At 44.9% G+C, this 21,671-nt stretch overlaps 2 protein-coding genes across 14 annotated transcripts in view; one reads left to right on the top strand and one right to left on the bottom strand.

The window, feature by feature from the left end:
- The window catches only part of SCMH1 (Scm polycomb group protein homolog 1), a 189,845-nt gene extending 182,752 nt beyond the window's left edge, over positions 1-7,093 (bottom strand). For 6 of the 13 annotated variants that reach the window (XM_033836969.2, XM_033836948.2, XM_033836984.2 and 3 more), the window contains exon 1: positions 6,960-7,093. The gene's annotated coding sequence lies outside the window, so the exon portion shown is untranslated. The remainder of the gene's footprint in view (positions 1-6,959) is intronic. The other 7 variants (XM_073791300.1, XM_073791317.1, XM_033836975.2 and 4 more) reach the window with 2 other exon arrangements.
- On the top strand, positions 1,706-21,368 carry LOC141278394 (uncharacterized). The gene is made up of 6 exons (XM_073803342.1): positions 1,706-1,758; positions 6,168-6,315; positions 6,513-7,363; positions 16,012-16,204; positions 20,311-20,370; positions 20,706-21,368. The coding sequence occupies exons 1-4, from the start codon at positions 1,706-1,708 to the stop codon at positions 16,097-16,099; spliced, it is 1,140 nt and encodes a 379-aa protein (XP_073659443.1). The 3' UTR covers positions 16,100-16,204; positions 20,311-20,370; positions 20,706-21,368.
- Positions 21,369-21,671: the final 303 nt, after the last annotated feature.

Here is a 21,671-nt window from a genome sequence, read left to right as displayed (position 1 = left end):
AGACTGAACCAGTAAGAAATAGAAAATATGAACAGACCAGTTACAAGCATTGAAATTTAATCTGTGATTTAAAAACTCCCAAAAAACAAAAGTCCAGGACCAGATGGCTTCACAGGTGAATTCCATCTTTGTCACTGTACACAGCACAGTGTCTGTCAGTTAGCAGACATTAATAAATATTTGTTGAATGCATAAATGAAAAACTGAAAAAACACACATAAAGAAATTAGACAATGTTTTAAGCTCTTATTTTGGAATTGTGACCCTCTATGCCTATTAGGTTTTTTTTTTTTTTTTTTTTTTTTGCGGTACGTGGGCCTCTCACTGCTGCGGCCCCTCCCGCCGCGGAGCATAGGCCCCAGACATGCAGGCCCTGCGGCCACGGCCCACGGGCCCAGCCGCTCCGTGGCACGCGGGATCCCCCCGGACCGGGGCACAAACTCGCGTCCCCCGCATTGTTAGGTGGACTCTCAACCACTGCGCCACCAGGGAAGCCCGCCTATTAGGTTTTATAAACTTTTATATTTAAAGAAATAAATTTAATTTAGCTTGGAGACTTTCCGGCAGTCCCTTGAGATAACTGGAGATAAGACAGAGCACCAAAAAATCAGGACTGGAAGTCCAAAATTTTAAATCACCTAAGACAAACAGTTGTCTGCTCTCTTCTTAAATATCTCCAAGAACAAGTATGCTGGCTCTCATGTTTTCTATTATACTTTGCAGAACATAATGACTAAAACAGCCTCTAGTTCCACCATGTTTGAATGCCCCAGAGGAAAGTCTACAAAAGTGAGTGTAAAGCAATTCTACTAAATAAGAAAACACTTAGAAATGTGCCCATAATACATCAATGAGCAATAGACATAGTGATTAAAATGAATATACAATATGTATATGCTTCAATTTTAAAAGCTAACAATGGTAACAACTATAGTAAATCAGAGGGGAAAATAATGCATCAGCCTTTATATAATTTAAAATGGAAGGAAATTAATATATTACAACTTACAACAGAACCAGCAGGAGGTTCAGACAGCCCAGAGTCTTAAAAAGGAAGTCATAGAAAGCAATGAGTCATTCTGGACAAAACACAGAATCTGTAGTAAGAAGACCTGGTTTTGAGTTGTCATTCTGACATTTACTAGCTATTTGGCATTGGGCACATCATTTAATCCACCTACACCTCAGTTCCTTATCAGTAAATAGAGTTTATAATGATCTGGCATCCTCTCTAACAGGGTTATTGTATGTTTCAAATTAAGTAGAAAAATGTGTGACATACTTCAATAACATGCAATTGTAATCACCTATCCTTCTTCATCTTCCCATCTCCCCAATGGCAGCAATCTGTATAACTGTGATGTTTTTTCCAGCAGGGCTCAGTAGAGCTAGTACAGGCAAGGAGAGAGAGATTAGTTCGGGATTTTGCCCAGACAGGGACAGAAGGACAAAAGAGCAAGGGAATAAAAGATAATGATAAGAGAGTGAATGAAATAGCAAGAGACTAAGAAAATTAAGCTGGATAGGGAAGGAAGTGAAGACAGGCCTTGGTGGGGTCAAAGAAAAGATCTAGTAGATCCTCAAAGGTCAGGCAGAAGAAGAAATTTTGAACAAATCTGCATGTCTTCATTCATAATTTCAGAGGTGGGCCATCTTTGCATGAGAACAAAGCTCATGGTGTGACTAGGGGAGCTGATTAGCTAAAATGATGATCACTTCAGTTGAAGAGGTCAATGTGTTGAAGAAACGATCATCCATGTGAGTACTGAAGCCACTCAGGGTAAGGCCAAAAATTGAGATGGAAAGGAAGACTGTGTGTGCTAAGTCCTAAATGATAGAGAAGATCTATTATATAAGAAGACAAGAGTGGTATAGCCCTTGTGCCAGAGAGCACAGGGATTTTAAGAAGGCAGAGAAGCAGCGGTCTGGAAATGTATGAAAAAGTGGTGCATAAAAAATTACAGTCATCATTATCTCTCTCCTTTTGCAAGGAGTGGTCTGGGAGAATGAGCTGCACCCGTTCAGAAGGGCTAGATTAAGCGATCTTACTCTCCTGGCTTCCATTTAAGGCCAGAACACACATTAAAACATCCCATAAAATGGTTAACAGTGTAGAAAACAGGAGTTTCAGAGCACAAGTGGAAAGGTTTGAAAGGGAGCAAAATAGCAGGATTGGGAGAGAGGAAGAGGAAGCCAAGTCAGCACAGGAATAACAGTACAGAAGAAAGACATATGATTGGAGGAGCTGGGACAAAGGTAACAGAGGATAAGACTTGCTGGGTTTATATGGCCAAAGGTTATCAAAATAATTAGTTCTAGCAGTTCCCTGATAGCTAGGGAGTTAGCACTAAGGCCTTGAAAATGGTTTGGTTAAATTCCCTCATTTACAGATTGCAGGGGGTGGGGGCAACATCTGAGTATCTAGTATGTACTTATTCACATTATGTAAAGTGTTAAGCCCTACACCCACACCTTTCCTCATTTTATAAATGAGGGAACTGAGGATCACAGAAGCAAAGTGACCAGCCCTGGGTTGTATTATTAATATTCAGTGACGCTGAGGACCCAGGCTTATTTTTCAAATCTAAATCAGTATGGCAGTATAAGAAAGAATTTGAAATGAGAACATCTTTAGTCACTTTCTACCAGTGAGATCTTGTATGTTTTTTTAACTCCACTAAGCCTATCTACCAAACAAGGTTATTGCAAAAGATTAAGCTACAGCTACAAAATAAATCCTAGTAGTTATTTTTTTAACTGAAAGCTGGTCTACATAGGAACTTATTTTCAAATGTGAATTTACTTGGTTTATTTCAAACACAAATCCAAAGTGTCTAAATTAATGCCTATAGATTTTACAGATAGGAAACTGAGGTAGAAAGGGAGGATGTACAATCTATGGCTCCCTCGTATATCTAGAATCAAGTCCAAACTCCAAAGTTTCAGGTCTTTAATACTATGGCCCCAGCCCACCTCTCTAGTGGGCTTACTGACTTACACAAATACAATACTTGACCTCTGGCAACTATCAATTTTTAAAAACATATCCTATAATTTCCCCATTTTGGAGCTCCACCTAAATTATTTAATCTATTTAAATTTGTTCTCCAAGGCTCAAATAAAATTCATCTTGAGTGTAAAGCCTAACCTTGTTCCAACTGTTGAGAAATGATGGCTCCATCCTCTGAACTCCTATATCACTTTGCTTTACCTCCCTTAGAGTACTTATTGCCTTACAATTTAGGTAAGCATGAAAAAATTTCATTTCTGCCATCAGAGCTTAAGTCCCTTAAAGGTAGTTGGAAGAGAATTAACATTTACTTTGCATCTCTGAAGTGCCAATTGCTTCTCTAGTGTGTATACACACACACACACACACACACACACACACACACACATTATTTCATGTAACCTCTGTGACACCGCATGAAGTAGAAATCTATTTTTTACACATAAGGACACTGAAAGTTACAGAGGTTAAACAATTTGCTTACAGTCCTAAGGCTAGCAAGTGACATAGCCTAGATTTGAATCCATCTTTCTAACCCAAAGCCTAGGCTCTTGCCACTATACTCTTCCCAGAAACCATGAGTATATCCTCACTACTGATTGTTTCCTATCTATCCACTGACCATCAGGGAAAAAAAACCTCCATGGACTTCATCATTAAGTATCAGCAGAAAGGATGTGATATAGGATATCTGCCCTCCTACTTTCCAAGAGTTAGAATAGATTCTTCAGAGCCAACAGAATGACTAATATGAGACCTGAATAAAGATGAAGAGATCAGAATCCTGCTTCTAGGAAGGAAAAGTCAAAAACCATTACTTCTCCATTCTTGTGTTTAAAAATTCCTCCTCCTCTGAGGTTTCCACCACCTGGCTGTATCACTCCTTACCCCTCCTCCTCATCTGTCATCTACCACCCTCCCGATTAATCCCCTATATTCACTGCACCTGGGTCACAATCCCTCTCTTCCCTGCATCCTAGCATCCTAAATCATTTCACTATCCATGCAGAAGACTCGTTCAATACAATAGCCTCACAGCTCCTTGTCATACTCAGCTTCACCCGACCTTCACCTCTGCTGTACTTCAGCAACTCACACACAGAGACCTAGCTGTCACCTAGAAGAGCTCCACATCAGACAATTTAACTCTAATATTCCACTTTCTGACCACAACCTTTTTTTTCTATCTTACTTCTACATTTGCTCATTGACCTAACTCAAGAAATCACAGAAACTCTAAGTCCCAAACTGAAATCATTATCCAGTGTTTCCTGTCTCAGTTAATGTCACCATCATCCCCCTAGTCACCCAAACCAAAAACATGAGCATCACCCTGGACTCCTCACCCTCTGATCTACACACGCAATCAATCATAAAGCCTCACAGATTCTCTCAACTTCATCCCTCTCTCCTCATCCCTATAACCACATTTAAAAAATGTTATTTAAGCATATCTATAAAAACCTTTCAGTGATAAAAAAAAGTCACCTATTGAATTCATTTCAAGATACTTATGCATACAGGGTCTACCATGACATGGCCTCGGACTGTATTTCTGGCCTCACAACTTACCACTTACATCTTCATCGTTATTTCTTAGCAGTCCCAAACTGCTTGTGGTTTTCTAGGCAAGCCATTCCTTTTCTCACACTGATGCCTTTACTCAAGCTATTCTCTCTGTTTGAAGCACATTTTTTACTCATCTTTGCCTGACTTACTTCTACGTACCATTTAAGACTTGGGTCAGGTGTCATGTCTTCCTCAAGCCTTCCCTCAAGTCCCGGACTAGTCTAAGCACCCTCGCCTTGATGCAACCACAGCATCACAGGCATAGCTCTCACCTTTTATTCTGAGATGACCTATTTCAGCATCTAATTTACCAACTTCACAAGGACTGGAAATGTATCTTATTCATCTCTGTCTACCCAGCTAAACATAGTACATAGCATAGTGCCTGACACATAATAGACACATTAAGTATAGAGTAAATGTTAGAAGATGTTGAGATTACATTTTCAGTGGGATATTCACACCAGTGCTTTCTCACAGAGTTTTTTAGTATTTCCTACCATTAACTCCAAGTCCTTTGAAGGGAAGGAACCAGAGCTTTTCCTGAGTCTGCACAGTTCTGTAAAGAATGATGCTATACAAAGTTTTACCCAACAAACATAACAGAAATCAAAACTTGACGTGTGCTAGAAACTTCAAAACCACTGACCAAGTGAAAAAAATGAAGATATAAGAATAAAGATAAAGAACTAATTCTGACCGCTGTGTTGTCTATGTTATGTGCTTGTCTATGTTATAAAAACAGTGAAATTTTGCTTAGAATATAAACAGCGTCCTGGATACAAGAGCTTGGCACTTTATCTACAAGGTCATCACATCTCTGCTAAGCTTAAAAAATTACTAACCTGCAGGGTTGCTTAGGCAGGGGTTTAAGTTGTTGGTAAAGACACTACTTAAAAACTTAACCCCACAAACCAAGGCTCAGTGATAAAAAGGCAAGTAAAAAATAATGCTGGTATATGAGCAACAACAAAAAAATGTTCTTTTCATAGTAATTTTGGGCCTTGTGTTGGCAGTTAGAAAGAGAGCAAAGAGTTCAATGTAATAAAGCATTTCCCTCTCCAACTAAATATTAAATTGCAGTCTGGCATCAAACTAGGGATGCCAGACTCAATTCTTTCCCAGTGTAAAAAATAATAAGCTCTTCTATTTGCATGGTGCATTCCAATCGATATACATTTGCTCACTTGATAAAGTGTTTATAGACATTTTAAAAAATGAGGGAAACCCCCAAATTTTCCACAAAATAATAACTCTTTTAGTTGGTTTAAACAAACAGTACTAGATTTTTTTTTTTTTTAAGTTCAAAACACGGCACAGAAGTGAGAAACGGAATAGAGTACTTTATATTTAAGCAGGTCAATCCTTGGGGCCGAAAGAGCTTCTTGCAGAAACTTAATAGGTTTTGGGTTTCCTTGGGAAGAGATCGGTTTCCCATCACTGGAGGCGATGTTCAGACTTGTCAAATTATTAGGGTAGAATTCGGGATTTTCAAAGCTACTTTGGTATGGGATGAGGGAAAGGGACCCTGGATGACTTTTAAATTCCCTTCCAGTCTGGAGATGTTTTGGGGTTCACTTATCTCCAGGAAACCCCTTTTCATTCCTCCGGGGCTGGCCCACACCTGTGCCCACGTGTCCAGCCCTCCTGGCCGCTGGCTCACCTCGGTGCCCAGCGGCTCCCGCCCCCGTCGGAGGTTGGAAACCTGCTTTCCGCGCCCGTTTCCGGCGGCACACGTGAGTTGTCTCGGCGCAGCTCCAGCCGCCGGAGCCAGCCCGGAGGACCGCTGCTGACAGCTCCCCGCCCTTCGCGCCCCCGACCCTCAGATGAGCCACGCTGTCCGCCGACCTCGGTCCTCGCCCGCCCCGAACCGGATCCGGCCGGCGAGGATCCACAGGCATCTCTCAGCTCTCCTGTCCGAGCCGACTGACAGCCCCTCCGACTCCCGGCCCTCGGCCCAAAGCCAACACTCTCGGGCCGACCCAGCCCCGCTGGCCATAACAGAGAGACCGCCGTTCGGACCGCCCGCGATGCGGACCCTCCAGAGGTCCCCGTGTCCTTGAGTTTCCCTCGCGGGGCCCCCGGGGCGCCTCTACTGAGTCAGGGCCGCGGGCCGGACACTGGGCCCCGCTGGCCCGGCCGCGGAAGCAGAACGAGCCGCCGGAGCTCCGGGCCCAAGAACACGGCGGGGGACGGCCGCGCTCGGACCCCAGACAGGCCGACCGGCCGGGACACACAGACGGACAGTCGGGCCCGAGGGGCGGGGGCAGCGGCCGGGCCGGTCCTGGCGCCTCCTTCTCACCCGGGGCGGCCCCTGGCGGCCCAGCCCCTCAGGGCGCGGGCTTTCCGGGAGAGCGGAGGCGGCCGCCGAGGCGCTTACCTGCGGGCGCAGCGACGACGCGGAGCGGCTCACTCCCTGCCCGCCGCCATGTTTCCGCTGCGCAGCGAGCTAGGGAGGACGCGCGGAGGGGGCGGGCGGGGGCGGCTCCGGAGAGCAGCGGCTGCCGGCCGGCCGGCGGGCTGGCGCGCGGCTGGGGGCTCGACCGAGGCGGCGGCGGCGTTGGCTGAGGCGGGGGCGGGGCGCGGGCTTCCCGGCCCCGCCCCCCGGGCCTCAGGCCGCAGGGTGGCGAGCGCCTCGGCAGTTGGGCCCGCGCGGGGGGGCGGTGCCGGGAGGGCGCCGCCGAGCGCCCAGGCCCCGCTAGCCTCCGCTGCCTCCCGCCTCCTGCCTTCGACCCCGGGGTCCAGACCCGCGTCCCCACCGGCCCTATGCGCCGCTTCTCACGGGTGGGTAAACTGAGGTCTGGAGAGGGCTCGGGTACTTGGGTTCGAGTCCCGCTGTCGCCGCTCCGAGCCCGCGCGTGGGCGGATGGGGGAGATGGCGGACCCAAGAGGTGTCAGGTCAGGTTGGCTGACGCGCGGCGCCGCCTCGGGCGAAGAGCGGCGCTCCGGGGCTCGAATCCCTGCCCTGCTAGGAGTGATGGATGACCTTGAGCGAGTTACCTTGTATTTCTACCCCAGGACCCTCACCTCTAACGGGATAGCATTCAATCCAGAGGGTTGGTGTGAGGATAAATAAGTTAATGCTTGTGAAGCCCACGGAACAGTGCTGGAGACCTAGTAAGTAAATGCGTAGGAAATAGAAGCTCCTGCGGTCCCTTCATTGGTTCATCCATCCATTCAGCAACTACTTACGCATTGAGCCCCTCCATGTGCCTGGAGACAGGCTCATTCTGGTAGTGAACACTCTTTGCTACACTCCTATGATTAAACGCCGCGTCCACCTGGATCATCCCTATTTTAGCAGGGAGGAAACTGAAGCTCAGGGAGGTGAAGCTACTTGTCCAAGGTCACCCAGCCAGTAAATGAGTGGAGATTCATCTCCAACCTGACTTCAAAGCCTGTGCTCTGCCAGCAGGGAGTTATCAGCTGTTTGGATGGGTCAAAGGAGGCTCCCTGAGAGTTAAACACTTTCAGGTTGGCTCTTGAAAGAGTCTGCAAGGAGGAAGCTCATTTCAGGCAGAGGGACGGATGTGTGCAAGGGCATAAAGACATATGATAGCAGATGGCTGGTTGGTGTGACTGGCAGGGTGGGAGTATGAGAGACAGTGTGAATGTGGTGATGACGGTGCTGAAGCTAGACAGGGAAAGGAAGCCAGAACATGGAAGGAGGTCTTTGTGTGCCTAGAATGACATTTAATGTCCTTGTATGTCTACCTTAGAATTTATTTTGTAGGCCAGTGGTTTTCATAGTATGGTTCTGGGACTCCTGGGTGTCCCTGAGATCCTTTCAGGGGTCAGAGAGCTCAAAATTATTTTCATAATAATGCTAAATGCGATTTGCTTTTTTTTACTCTGATGAGCATACAGTGAAGTTTTCCATAGACTATAGGACAAATGATATTTCAACGCATTAAATGCGGGTACAGATTTGAAAATGCAGCTGTCTTCTTTAAGCCAGGTGTTAAAGAGATTTGTACAAATGTAAGACACCGCTTTTCTCATTAATATTTTGTCTTAGAAATAGTAGACATTTTTCACTAAAAATGTGTTTATATTAACAGGTAATGGATTTCTTGTAATTTTAAATGAATTAATAAAATTTTAGAAATTTCTCAATTTTAATTCCTAATATGGTAAGTATTGTTAGAAGTAACAAATGGCACATTAAAAAGCTCTTCGAGGTCCTCAGTAATATTTAAGAGTGGGAAGGGGTCCTGAGCCCAAAAGGTTTATGAATGCCTGCTATAGGCAGAAAGAAGCTATTGAAGTTTTAAGTAGGGGAGTGACTTAATCAGACTTTCATTTCAGAAAGAGTTTTCAAGACCCAAGGCCAGCCTTGAGGGATAAGTTCACAAGGCATGGGCATTCTAGGCAGAAGGATAGAAACAGGGAAGTGCAGGGCTGGTAAGCAACAGAGCTAGGACCCAGATGACTCTGGTCTTTTTATTCCTCATTTGGTATCACTTTACCACCTGACAAGCGACAGGATGAGTGTTTTATTCCTTCATTTCCACTGGGTGCTGTGTAGTGAGGCTTTTGCTCGCATTTGCTGTGGACGTTAGCACCCTTTCTGACCCCAGCACACTGCTACCTCTCCTCATTGCCCATTTTCTGAGAAGCAGTCCAGTGAGGAAAGCAGATGAGAGGAAAAGAGGAGGTTACCAATGCTAGTGTGAGTAGGCGTGGGAATCCTGGCAGAGGGTTCTCCAGAGCTACACAGCTCGGGTTATCCTTCACATACTTCTAGGGCTCACAAGTGAGAGGGAAAACAATTGTATCAAACCTCTGCTGTCAGGAAAGCCGCTTTTGAAGAGAAGTTCCCCAGAGTGCTGAGAGTCTGTTCCTTTAACATTAAAAAAAAAAGTATCCATATCAGATAAAAATCTTTTAAAGGTATTTTATAAACTTCCTAGCCATCCTTATTTAAGAAACAGAAGTAAACTTAGTATTTTCTTGATTTATTATAAACATGAATTGGTAGCAATCGGGCTTTATTATTAAGCAATCCTCTTGGACTATTGAGTTAAGGACTCTTCCACCTTAACAAATGGCCCCAGAATGCTGTGCTTTTGGGGCTCTCATGGTGCTTCCACAAAGGTTCTGGTTTTCAGCTGCCACTTCTCCTGCTGTCATTATGCCTATCCCTTTTATACCTGCTTCTAATTTGCTAAAGCTGAGAAGGTACATAATCTAAGCTTACTGGAGTTGCATCAAATAGTCAGCCTCTAAGCAAGGGTCTGAGCGACTGTCCTGGGATGAAGCACTGGAAAGGGCAGCTGCAAAGTCAGTAGAGGGGTGGTTGATGATGAGCTGTGGAGTTAGCCTAAATTCCCCTGGTTTCAGTTTCTTCCTCTATAAAATGGGGATAGTCACATACCTATCATATTGAGTTGTTAAAAGGATTAACCCAAAGCATTTAGTCTATATCATCAGCTCTGTCTACAGACCTATTTATTCTTAGCTCCGGTTCCATTAGACAATTCCTGTGGAGTCCTCAAACTCTGTGGGTTAAAGACCAAAATCATGATTCTCCATGCTAAACCTTCTCTTTCTATCTGTTCCCCATTTCAACAATGGCGCCACCATACTTCCGGTCACCCAGTCTTAAAATCATGGTAGTGCTTCTTAAAATTCCTCCCTGTCCTCCACATACAGTCAGTTGCCAAAGCACACTGCCTTTTCCCTAGTCAACGTCCTATTTCCTAGGCTATTGGGGATGTAACCTAACTCTTGACTCTCTTCTCTCAACTTGTCTTCCACAGCTGCCAGATCCTGGAAGCATCCTGTCAGTCCCCAGTTCATAAAACTTACTAAGTCCTTAGTGCCTACAGGACAAAGTCTAAACTTGTTACCCTTGTGTTCAAGGCTCTTTATGATCTGGCCACAGCCTTCCTTTCTAAATTTATTTCTCTCTCTTCTTTATTTACCCTTTGATTCATGTGTAGTTTTCTACATTTGCCCTTTGCTTTCCTTTTCTACATATGCCCTTTGCTACTCTAGGCTTTTTTATATACTGCTCTATGTTCTAGAATGCCTTGCTCTCCACTTCTGTATGTCTAAACCGTAACAATCTTTTAAAACTCTGATTTGATGCTGCCTTTCCAAAGCCTCATATGATCATCCAGCTTGAATAATAAAAACCAACATTTACGTAATGCTAAGTAAGAACCAGGAACTCTTCTGGGTGCTTTATGGGCACTATCTTATTTAATGTTTATGACAAGTTAATTTCCACAACAAACCTATGCAGTATTATTATGACCTGCATTTTACAGATGAGAAAACTGAGGAACAGGGAGGTAAAGCAACTTGTCTAAGGTCACAGAGCTAGTAAATGGTGGAGCCAGAACGGGAATCCAGGCAGCCCGGCTCCACAGCCCACTTTCTCAACACTATGCCAATGTGAAGTGAGCTCTCCTGCCTCACTCGTATTGGCTCTCACGGTAGGCCACGCAAACCTCTCTTAGGACCTTGGTCACTTTCTGCCTCCTTATTGGTTAACACGCCTTATCTTGTCTACTTACATAGTAGATTTTTTGAGAGTAGATCAGTGTCTGATCTACAGTAGTATCTACTGAATTTCTTGAACCTGGTAAATATTTAGTAAATTCATTTTTTATGAATGTGAAGTCAACAGAACACTATAGCAATAAAAATGAATGATCTAGAGCAGAATTGACAAACAATGGTCCTTGGGCTAAATCTGGCCTGACTTCCTTCAGGCCAAGAGCTAGGAATGATTTGTTTTGTTTTGTTTTAGACATTTTTTAAATGGTTGAAAAAAATCAAAAGAAGACTATATCATGACATGTGAAACTTACATGAAAATGAAGGTTTATTGGAATCCAGTCAGGCTTTCTGTGGCTGCTTTTGTGCCACAGTAGGCCTTCTGACCTGTAAAGCCTGCAATATTTACTCTCTGGCCATTTCTAGAAAAAATTGCCAACCCCTGATCTAGAGCTACATGTAATAACATGAAAATGTCTTTAAAACGGCACTGAACCAAAAAAGGATAAGCAGTATGATGTTACTTATATAAAGTTTAAAAATAAGCAAAACAGTACCATTTTTTTAGGGACACACATACCCATGCAGTAAAAGTGTAAAGACATGCGTGGAAACAGTAAACAATAAATTCAGGGGAGAGGTTATCTCTAGGGTTTGGGGTGGGCATGCCATTGCGGGAGGAGTACACAGGGAATTTTAACTGTCTGTAAGCAAGGTGGAGAGTACACAGCATTCCTTGTGTTAAAGCATTAAAACATAACATAAACGTAACAACAACATAAAAATGTTTCATAAGAAATGAATAAATGAGGCTCAAGGACTTTTTAACTTCTATTTTGGCTGGTTGAAAATATGTTTGGCTTTCACCTATAGCTAAGGTGTTACAGTGACGTATAAATGTGAAGACCCCTGTTGAGATGGTGTGGCGTGAGTATAGGTATGATTTAGAACTGACTCTCAAGTCACACAGAGATCCCTGATTAATGATCCTCTGGGAACAATGCTCCTTGAAGTCCACCTAAGACAAGTCTGGGAGAAGGTCCCATCCCCACAAGGCTGGGGCCTCAGCTGGGGCAGCTAGGGCTAGGTGGCTTGCTTTGTCTCTGGAACAGACCTTGGAGTGCTGGACTGAAGGGGAGCCTCCTCTTTTTGTCTGGGCATTGGTCTCAGTATCAGTCTCCCCATCTTTGGGAGGAGAGAATGGACAGAGTGTATCCAGATCCTGATCTACATCCAGGTGCTCATTTGCATCCCTGTGTCTCATTTAAACACTCATTTGATGGAATTTTAGGGAGTACCTGTCTTGTGAATAGCCTTCAGGCTACAAGGATAACTAGATGCAGCCTGAACCAAGGAGCCCACAGTTGGGGAAACTAGTTTGTAAACAATGAATGAAAGGAGAGTGTTGTAAGTGCCTATTGCTTCACAATGAGTTACCACAAATTTAACAATTTAAAACAACAGTCATTGATTAGCTCACAGTTCTGTAGGTTAGAAGTCTGGCATGGTGTGGCTGGGTTCTCTGCTTAGGGTATCTCATGGCTGAAATCAAAATGCCAGCCAGCCATCTTCTTAGCCAGAGGCTTGATTAGGGAAAGGTCCTCTCTAAGCTCCTTCAGCTTCTTGGCAGAATTTGTTTCTCTGTGGTCACAGGGCTGAGATCCCCACTGTCTTGCTAGCTGTTAACTGGGGACCACTCTCAGGTCCTTGCCATCTCATTGACAGAGAGCCTCTCTCATATCTAATCGAAGAAGAGAATTCTTCAAATCTCTCCTTCTTCAACCAGAGAAAACTCTCAGCTTTTAAACGATTTGTAATTAGGTCAGGTCCATCCAGAAAATCTCCCTACTTAAGGGCAACTGTGACATATAACCTAATCACTGGAGTAAAATTCATCCTCTTTACGGTCGCAGGGATTAAGCAGGACGAATACACGAGGGGACCAGGAATCTTAGGGTCCATCTTAAAATTCTGCCTCCTATACCCAGTGAGAAATGTTCTCTTAAACGTTTCTCTGTGAACTCCCCTGGCAGTTTGTAACTCTTTCATAGCAAGATATGTATTGTATCACCATTATTAGGACACATTTAAAAACACCTTTCCTAGGATGAAAACTTCTTGAGATCAGAAACCTTGTTCACACCTGTAGCTCTAATACCTCAGACGAGGCTTTGCATGAAGGAGAGATTCCTACATGTTTGCTGAAAAAATTAAAAGTGTACATATTATCTTTTGGATCCCTGCTTCTTTTTTAGAGCCAGATCAAAACTCCTTCTGACACTTCTCAAGAAGGATTAATAGCTTCCTCCTCTGTGCTGTCACTTGGTAACATCTCTGTATGAAGTGTGTCACCTTGAAGTATCTTAAGTTAGACAGTAGTTTTCTTGAAGGTAGTACCTCACTTGTATTCCACTTAGTATCCCAGAGCACAGCACATCATAGATTTCATTAATTGCTTGATGTTTGAAATTTTTAAAAGGAGATGTAAGGGGTTTAAAAACCCAGAGGCAGATGGAGAGTGGATTTGGGCTATGACCAGACCCTTGGAAAAGAGTCACAGCTGGTGGTAAGCCAAGAAGTACAGAGGCAATGGACAGGGAAGAAAACAGGCAAATCAGGATGTAATATTTTTTTAAGAAGGGATACTAGAAAACCCCAGGTCCGCTGTTTTATATATCACATTAAGGAATAACCCTGCAGAGCCCTCCGTAAAGGAGCGCAAGAGGGAGCAATTATTCCAGGATTGACAATCGAGGGAGCAGTGCTCTACTTTTACCATGTTGCTGGGTGGACAGTGACCCCGAGGGAGAGTTGTTGAGTGAAGAGGAAAAACGGCCTCTGGTGCTTAAAGAAAGTGGGGATGGTGGTAATGGGGGGAGGCACTGAAAAATGAGTGAGCTCTTAGCCTCCTCCTTGATTTGGATGTTTTCCCTTTCACATCTTCTCCTGGTTGTCGGCCTTTTGTGACTCCTTTTTTGCTTCAGGGCTGCCTAAGATCATTAAATGGGCAGTTTAAACAGATTTCATCTGGTTGCTAAGTTTGGGATCAGAAGAACGGTTGGACATTTTCTGACTGATTCATCGGGAGTCCTGAACCTTCTGGAAGCAATTAGGAGGATGGGATAACAAGGTCCACTCCTGGAACTAGAGGTGGGCTTGATACCACTGAAGCACATGCCTGAGTGTAGGGGAATAATGCTGGAGAAGCAAAGGATGACAGAAGGACCCCAGTTCTCCTTAAATGATGGTCTAAGGACAGGTTCATTTAGACTATGCCTCTGATTGCTTTGCTCACAGCCCATGTGTTTACTGGCTGGCTGGCCAGCTACTGAGTGCTCCCTGTGCAAGACCCTTGGGAGCGACCCCAACATGGCACAGCACTTCCCCTCAAGGAGCTTACAGTCCCATGAGGAAGAGTATTATAATACAAGGCAGGAAGTTATAAGTGCCTTGAGGGAAATGCAATCAAAATGATGCAGTGTTTGGAAGAGATTCAGTTTCATAGAGAAGGAGGACTTCAATGATGGGTAGGGAAAATTGGAGGCAGCAGAGGGAGTATTAGGGGAATGGGGCATTGTATGGAGAAGGTATAATGAGCTAGGGACAGAAGACTGAAGGGCACATTTAAGAAACGGCAAGTAGTTTTGTGTGGCTGGAGCCAAGGGTCCATATTGGGGAGATATAGTCAATAAACTGGACAGAGGGAATGAGGGTTAGCTATGGCGAGTCTCAGCTATCAGCTAAGAATCCTGAGAGTGGGTTGGGTAGGGTGAGCAGAGGATGTGCAGGGACGGAGGGGTGGAGAGGGCAGAGGGTGGCGGGGATGGTGTGGGAGGGGGCAGGTGGAGGCAGCAGAAGTACAGTTTTTGGTTGCCTTTGTCAGGCTCTTGCTGTTTCTTTTGCCTGGAATACCTCTGCTCAGCCTCCTCTGACATTCTGTGTGCCCTGTGGCCCATCACAAAGCCATCTCTTCCAGTAAGCCTTGCTTTGACCCTCCAAGCTGGCTGTGATCTCTCCCAACTCTGAGCTCCCCACAGCTCACCATCTGACCCTTTCCACAGACCTTTGTCACAGCCCACCCTGCCGGACAGCTATTTTAATCTGTATCTTTTATTTTTTTTAAGATGTTTTTTTAAAAAAAATTATTTATTTTATTTTTGGCTGCATTGGGTCTTTGTTGCTGTGCGCAAGCTTTTCTCTGGTTGCGGTGAGCAGGGGCTACTCTTCGTTGTGGTGCACGGGCTTCTCATTGCGGTGGCTTCTCTTGTTGCAGAGCATGGGCTCTAGGTGCGCGGGCTTCAGTAGTTGTGGCACGGGGGCTTAGTAGTTGTGGCTTGCGGGCTCTAGAGCGCAGGCTCAATAGCTCAGTAGTTGTGGCTCACGGGTTTAGTTGCTCCGCAGCACGTGGGATCTTCCCGGACCAGGGCTCAAACCCGTGTCCCCTGCATTGGCAGGCGGATTCTGAACCACTGCGCCACTAGGGGAGCCCTAATCTGTATTTTTTTGTATCCTACACACATTATATACTTGGTAAATGTTTTTAAGTCTGATAGAATTCACTTCCTCTTGAGTGTTCAGACTGTAACTCGCCACTCAGGCCAGAGGCTGAGATTAGACAGGACCTTGGAATTCATGTTGACCTCATTTTACTCGTGAGGCCCAGAGAGGTACAGTACAAGGTCGCACAGTGAGTTAGTGATCTGAAACAATGTATGTGAAGGTTTTTTGTTGTGTGGGGCCTACCACACAACAGACAGTTAGTACTTTTGTCTATCTCTCCGCCTCTAGAGCTTTAATCAAACACCAAACTGCTTGTAATTCTTCCCATCCTTTATGGGAACTTTACGCTGTTTCTTGCATTTGAGGTTCTGCTTATACCTTCTACTTTTTCTTCTTCCTTTGTCTCTTCTTCCCACCTTCCCCAGGTTAACTCCTACTCATCAATTAAGATCACTCTGCGCAGGAAGCTTCCTCGGATCCCTTCTCTTCCATCCTCACCGCAGAATGGGCTAAATGCCTCTCGCCTTGCCCTCCCAGCAGCCTGGAGAGCATTGCCCTTGCTCGACTGCATATGTATCCTTTGTGTCTGTGTCTGCCACTGGATGATAAGCTCAGAAGGTTGGAACTCTCCCTGTGTTCTTTAGTACAATGGTCCCCAACCTTTTTGGCACCAGGGACTGGTTTCGTGGAAGAACAGTTCTTCCACGGACAGGGACAGGGGATGGTTCAGGCGGTAATGCGAGCGATGGGGAGCGGCAGATGAAGCTTCGCTCACTTGCCCGCTGCTCACCTCCTGCTGTGCGGCCCGCACACCAGGGCGTTGGGGACCCCTGCTTTAGGACACACCCAGCTCCCCATACCATACCTGGAACACAGCAGCGCTCAGTAGATCTTTATGGAATGAATGTGCACAGTGGGGCCCTTCCAGGCCCAGGCCCCAGACTGGAGACAGGCTCCTCATCATCTCCTCTGTAACTCACAGGGCCCCAACTAGACTGGCTGCTCAGATTCTGATGGTGCAAGGGCTTTGCAGAGGAATGCTGAGCCTCAAATCTCACTGTTTATCTAAGACACTTCTGCTCTTGTTCCTCTTGTAAAATACCAAATAAAAATAGTTCCAGGAAGCTATGTGGCTGAGAAATGCCAGGCTCTGTCTGAGCTCCTAGATAAAGGCTGTTATTTTTAGGAAGTTGGTCATTAATCCAACCTGCCTTTTCTCTGTGCTTTGGTTCCACACCCTTCTATAGGCACTGATTCTTTTTGTCCTCAGTTGCCCTTAAACCCGGTAACTGGAAAAAAAATTAACTTGACAGCAGTTGTTGTAAAAATGATCTAAAGGTATCAGTTGGCCACAAGCTTACTTTGCGCTCTGGGCTTGTGACTTTAAACTTAATCTTGAAGTGCTTTACCAGATGGCTGGTATCCTCATCTAAAAGATGAGAGAAATAATACCTACCTTACCAGATTATTGCAAGAGTGAAAGAAAATAAGATAGACAGAGGCTCCTGGCACACAGCAATGGTTAAAGAAATGCTACATCTAAGTCAGAGGTTGTGGCCCTCTTACTGTGTTCTGCTGTGGTCAGACTTCATCTGGGCTGTTAAGTTTTGTCGGTGGGACTCATATTTTACAAGAGTGATGTTGACAAGTTGTCACCCAGAAAGAAGCAAATGACCAAGATGATAAAACTCTGGAAAACAGACTTTATAAGAAACAGCTGAAGGAGTTGGGAATACTTAGCCTAGAAAAGAAAAAACTAGGACTAGAATGTCATAGGTCAAGGCTGTAGATGGGTCTTCAAATAATGGAAGGATTAACATTTGGAAACAGATTACACCTCAGTTCTATTTCCTGAATATTTATGGAACATCTATTATGTGCCAGGAACTGGGAATGCAAAGAAATACCATCGCGGTCCTCAAGGATCTTAGACTACAAAGCACCATGACAATGCAAAAGAGGCTGTTACAAGAGGTGTACAATGTGCTGGGAGAAAGCAGGAAAGAGGCAAGTCTCTGATTCTTCAGAGAGACTAGGGAAGGATTTGCCAAGGAGGTGACATTTGAAGGGACCTTAAAAGGAAACTAGGAATTCTTTAGGCAGAGAAAGAGGGGAAGGGCATGCAGGCAGCAAGTACAGCATGTGCAGAGACAGAAAGGCATCCTCAGGGAGAAGCTGGGATACGCTGGGAGAGTAGAGGGAAGTGAACCTGGAAAGTCCACTCGGAGCCAGATTGTTAAGGGCCTTGGTTAGTAATCTAAAGAGTTTGGACTGTTTACCTCGAGTGGTATTGGAGAGCCATCAAAGGCATTTAAGCAGGGGATTTTTATTTTAAAAGGAAAGCTCCAGAGTAGCGTGCTGAAAGGGCTTTGTGGAAGAGAGACAGAAGGCTGGGAGATGGGGGAGTCTCGGCATTCTGGAGAGGTACACGCTGGCTTGAATCTTCCACTTATCATGGGTGAACTTGGGCACGTTATTTAAACTTTTTTTCCCAGTCTTATATTGGGATGATCACATAAATAAGTGAGCACCATTTCCTGCCTTCCCTTTCTCTTAAAGGACAGAGTAGGTAGAGAAACAGAATTCTGTACAATGAACCTTGGAGTCATGGCCAAACAACAGAATAAATTCCCTCAGGAGAAACGGATATGTTCACTGAATATGTTCAGAGGGTATTTCTTTGGTGGAAGGGGAGTTGAACCAGATAAACCTCTAAAATCCCTTTCTACTCTAAGATTCTGTGACTCTTAATTTTTTTTTTTTTTTTGCCGCATCACGTGGCATGTGGGATCTTAGTTCCCCAACCAGGGATCGAACCTGCACCCCCTGCACTGGAAGCACAGAGTCTTAACCAGTGGACCACCAGGGAAGTCCTAAGATTCTGTGATTCTATCACCTTCAGGGCCTAAGTACTTAAGGACACAGTCAAGAACCTGAGGTTTGATATAACCTTTTAGTATTGACCTTGTGGAAAGCAACCCATTGAACCCAAAGGAAATGAATCTTTAAAATGAACATCTATTAACTGAAGTGTGCAATTTGAAAAGACCCACCCTCAACTGACAACAGTCCCGCAGGAGTAAGTAACCGTAGTACAGGAGAAGGAGCACTGGATTTGAAGCTTAGAGGTCTATGTTCCAGTGTCAGAAATTAAGGATTTTGCTGTATGGTCTTCGCAGCTCATTCCCCATGTCTTGGCCTCAGCTTCTTCATCAGGAAGGTGTGGAGGCTGAACTTCTGAGGGGTCTTCTATAACTAACATCCTAGGATTCTTGGAGTCTAAGTTATTAAGGCCATGAAAATCATGGAAGTAAAAATATTAAGAGATTCCAAGGATTCCCACAGCAGCAGTATCACTCACAGGTTATACATATGTCTCATTTTAACAGCATCAAACTCCATAAAGTCTATTCAAAAATGTGTCACATGCACTGGGAGTGAGACTCAGGTAACATTCTCCTTAGAATCAGAACTTTGGAATTCAGTGCATTTTAATGCTCAGCATTAACTTAGTTGCAAATTGGATTATTTCATATTTCTGGTTGAGAGAAAAGGCACTTTCTCCAGTATGGCAACAGAAATAAAAACATCAGTCATCTGTCACAGAAGGAAGAGATTGTTTGATCTCTGTGTTACCTTCAGGGCTTAGATGCCGCCTTACCTGGGAACAGACAAAAATGTAGATCAGGCGCTAGGACAGCCCTGCTTTTGTACGTGCCGTTCCCTCTGACTGGCATATCCTCCTGGCCAACCCCTGCTCATCCTGTTTGAAGCCTCCCCTTCCTCCTTCTCTGTTCAATAGAACAGTTCCCTCCACTCACTGCTCCCTCCCCCAGCACCTCGTGTCTGTCACTGACGGCACTCATCTCAGTGTATGGTGAGTGTTGCCCGCATGAACAATGGTTCTCTAGGAATGGGGACGGGGCACGTGCCAGGCATATATAGCCTCTCACATAATCCACACAGGAACATTTACGGAGTAGGCACTGTTATCCCCACCTTAGCTGAGGAAATGGAGGTCAGAGAAGTTAAATAAGTTGCTCAAGATCGTACAGCTAGTAAGTAACCGAGGCTGGCTTTGAATCATGCCTTTTCTGTCTCCAAAGCCCAGTTGCTTTAGATTTGTCATGCCCTTTCCTTGCCTTATTCATCACTGTAACCTGAACTCTGAGTAGAGGACCAGGCTTGGGTGTACATCAATTGCAATTGTCGAATGACTATTCAAGTCTGGTCAATCAATCAGTAACTATTTACTGAATGGAGCAAAGTGCTGGGAGAGCTACAGAGGAGAATGTAATTGGCTGGGGATTGAGCTAGCCTTTCCTTGACTTGCCATGAGCTTCTGGAGACATCTGCTTTGAAAGAAATACTCTCATTAGCCTTGGTGGTGTCTCAGCTCAGCAGGAGAGGCTGTGGCAGTCTCTTGACAAGGCCAGCTGTCAGAATAGACTTGTTTAAACCAAATAAGTTTCACATCTTTCCAACAACCCTGCTTTAAGGTCCTAGTGTCACAGGAGAAACAGAATTCAAAAACAACTATAAGGCATGCAAAAAGGGCTGATGAGAGGCTGGTCAAGATTCTGAGAGAGCAGAATGGAGGGAGTGATTAATTCTGCCTACAAGAATTAAGGAGGGTGTCACAGAGAAGGTGGCATCTGAGCTGGGACTCAAAGGATAAGTAGCTGTATTTATTTGTTGATTTGTTTTGTTTGTTTATTTCCTAGACATAGAAAGAGAAAGACCTTCCTGATGGAGCATATGCAAAGGGACTGAAGGACCCCCAGGTAGTTGCAAATGGTTCTTTGTGAGGGGAGTGGGGTTGGCAAGGGGTGAGACAGAAAAGGTCCACTGTGCTAGGTCGTCAAAGGGCCTTGAGTGCTGTGCTAAGGACTTGGATTTATTCTGTAGGTATTCCAAGACATTCCAGTGGTCACTGAGCTACATCTTCAGAGTCACCTTAATTTTTGTCTTTTGTCCCCAAAGTTCTGACAATAAGCAGGAGAGAAGCAGTAGAGTATGGTGGAGATTAGGAGTCAGAGGGTTCGGAGTCTAGTCTGATTCTGCTGTATTCTTACTGGTGACTCTGTCTCTCTGGGCTTCTGTTTTCTCGTATGTTAAGTGAAGTGGCTAGAAGATTTTTCAGAACTATACTATCCCACAAGTCTGTCTACCGACTTCACAAGGAAGATCCTTCATGAGGTTCGTCTCAGCTCCTGTGATGGACAGACTCTTGAAGAGGTCACCCACCATCCTGCTGGCATTCATGACTTCATGTAATTCCCTCCCCTTGAGTGCGGGCAGGGCCGGCGACTTGCTTCTAACCAACAGAACATGGCGAAGGTGATCAGACTGATGGCAGGCATGTTATTACATAAGTGATTACATAGTTACATGACAAAATTATAGCACCCATCTTGCTGGAGTCTCTCTCATACTCACTCCCTGGTTGGCGCTGAAGAAGCAAGCTGCCATGTTGGGGGATGCCTATTTTGGGGGACCCATGTGACGAACTGCAGGCAACTCTAGGAGCTGAGGGGGCAACTTCCAACTGACAGCCAGTAAGAAAGTGACAGTCCTACAACTGCAAGGAACTGAATTCTGCCAACAACCTGAGTGAGTGTGGAAACAGATCCTTCCCCAGGTGAGCCTCAGATGAGACTGCAGCCCTGGCCAACACCTTGACTGCAGTGTTGTGGGACTCTAGACAGAGGACTCAGCTAAGCTGGGCTTGGATTCCTGACCCATAGAACCTGTGGGGTAATAAATATGTGTTGTTTTAAGCCTGTAAGTTTGTGGTAGTTTACTATGCAGCAGTAGATACAGTTCCCCATCCTAACACTTGAAACTCCTGACCCCAGGTCCTGGGCTCTATTCACAACTCCATGCCACCTGTCTGTGAATAATCCCATACCAGTATCTACATGTATCTGTGTGTGGGTGGTCTTGTCTGTCTATATCTATATGTAGATCATTCATTCATATTCAATCACAGACCTTTAGGAAATACCTATTATGTGTGAAGCACACAGAGATGGGTAAGCCCAGGGCCTGCTCTGAGGTGCCCACAGCCTGGTTAGGGAGACAG

The sequence above is a fragment of the Tursiops truncatus genome, chromosome 1 (genome assembly GCF_011762595.2).
Source record: "Tursiops truncatus isolate mTurTru1 chromosome 1, mTurTru1.mat.Y, whole genome shotgun sequence".
NCBI classification, from domain to species: Eukaryota; Metazoa; Chordata; class Mammalia; order Artiodactyla; family Delphinidae; genus Tursiops; species Tursiops truncatus.
This window is presented reverse-complemented; position numbering and strand designations above follow the sequence as displayed.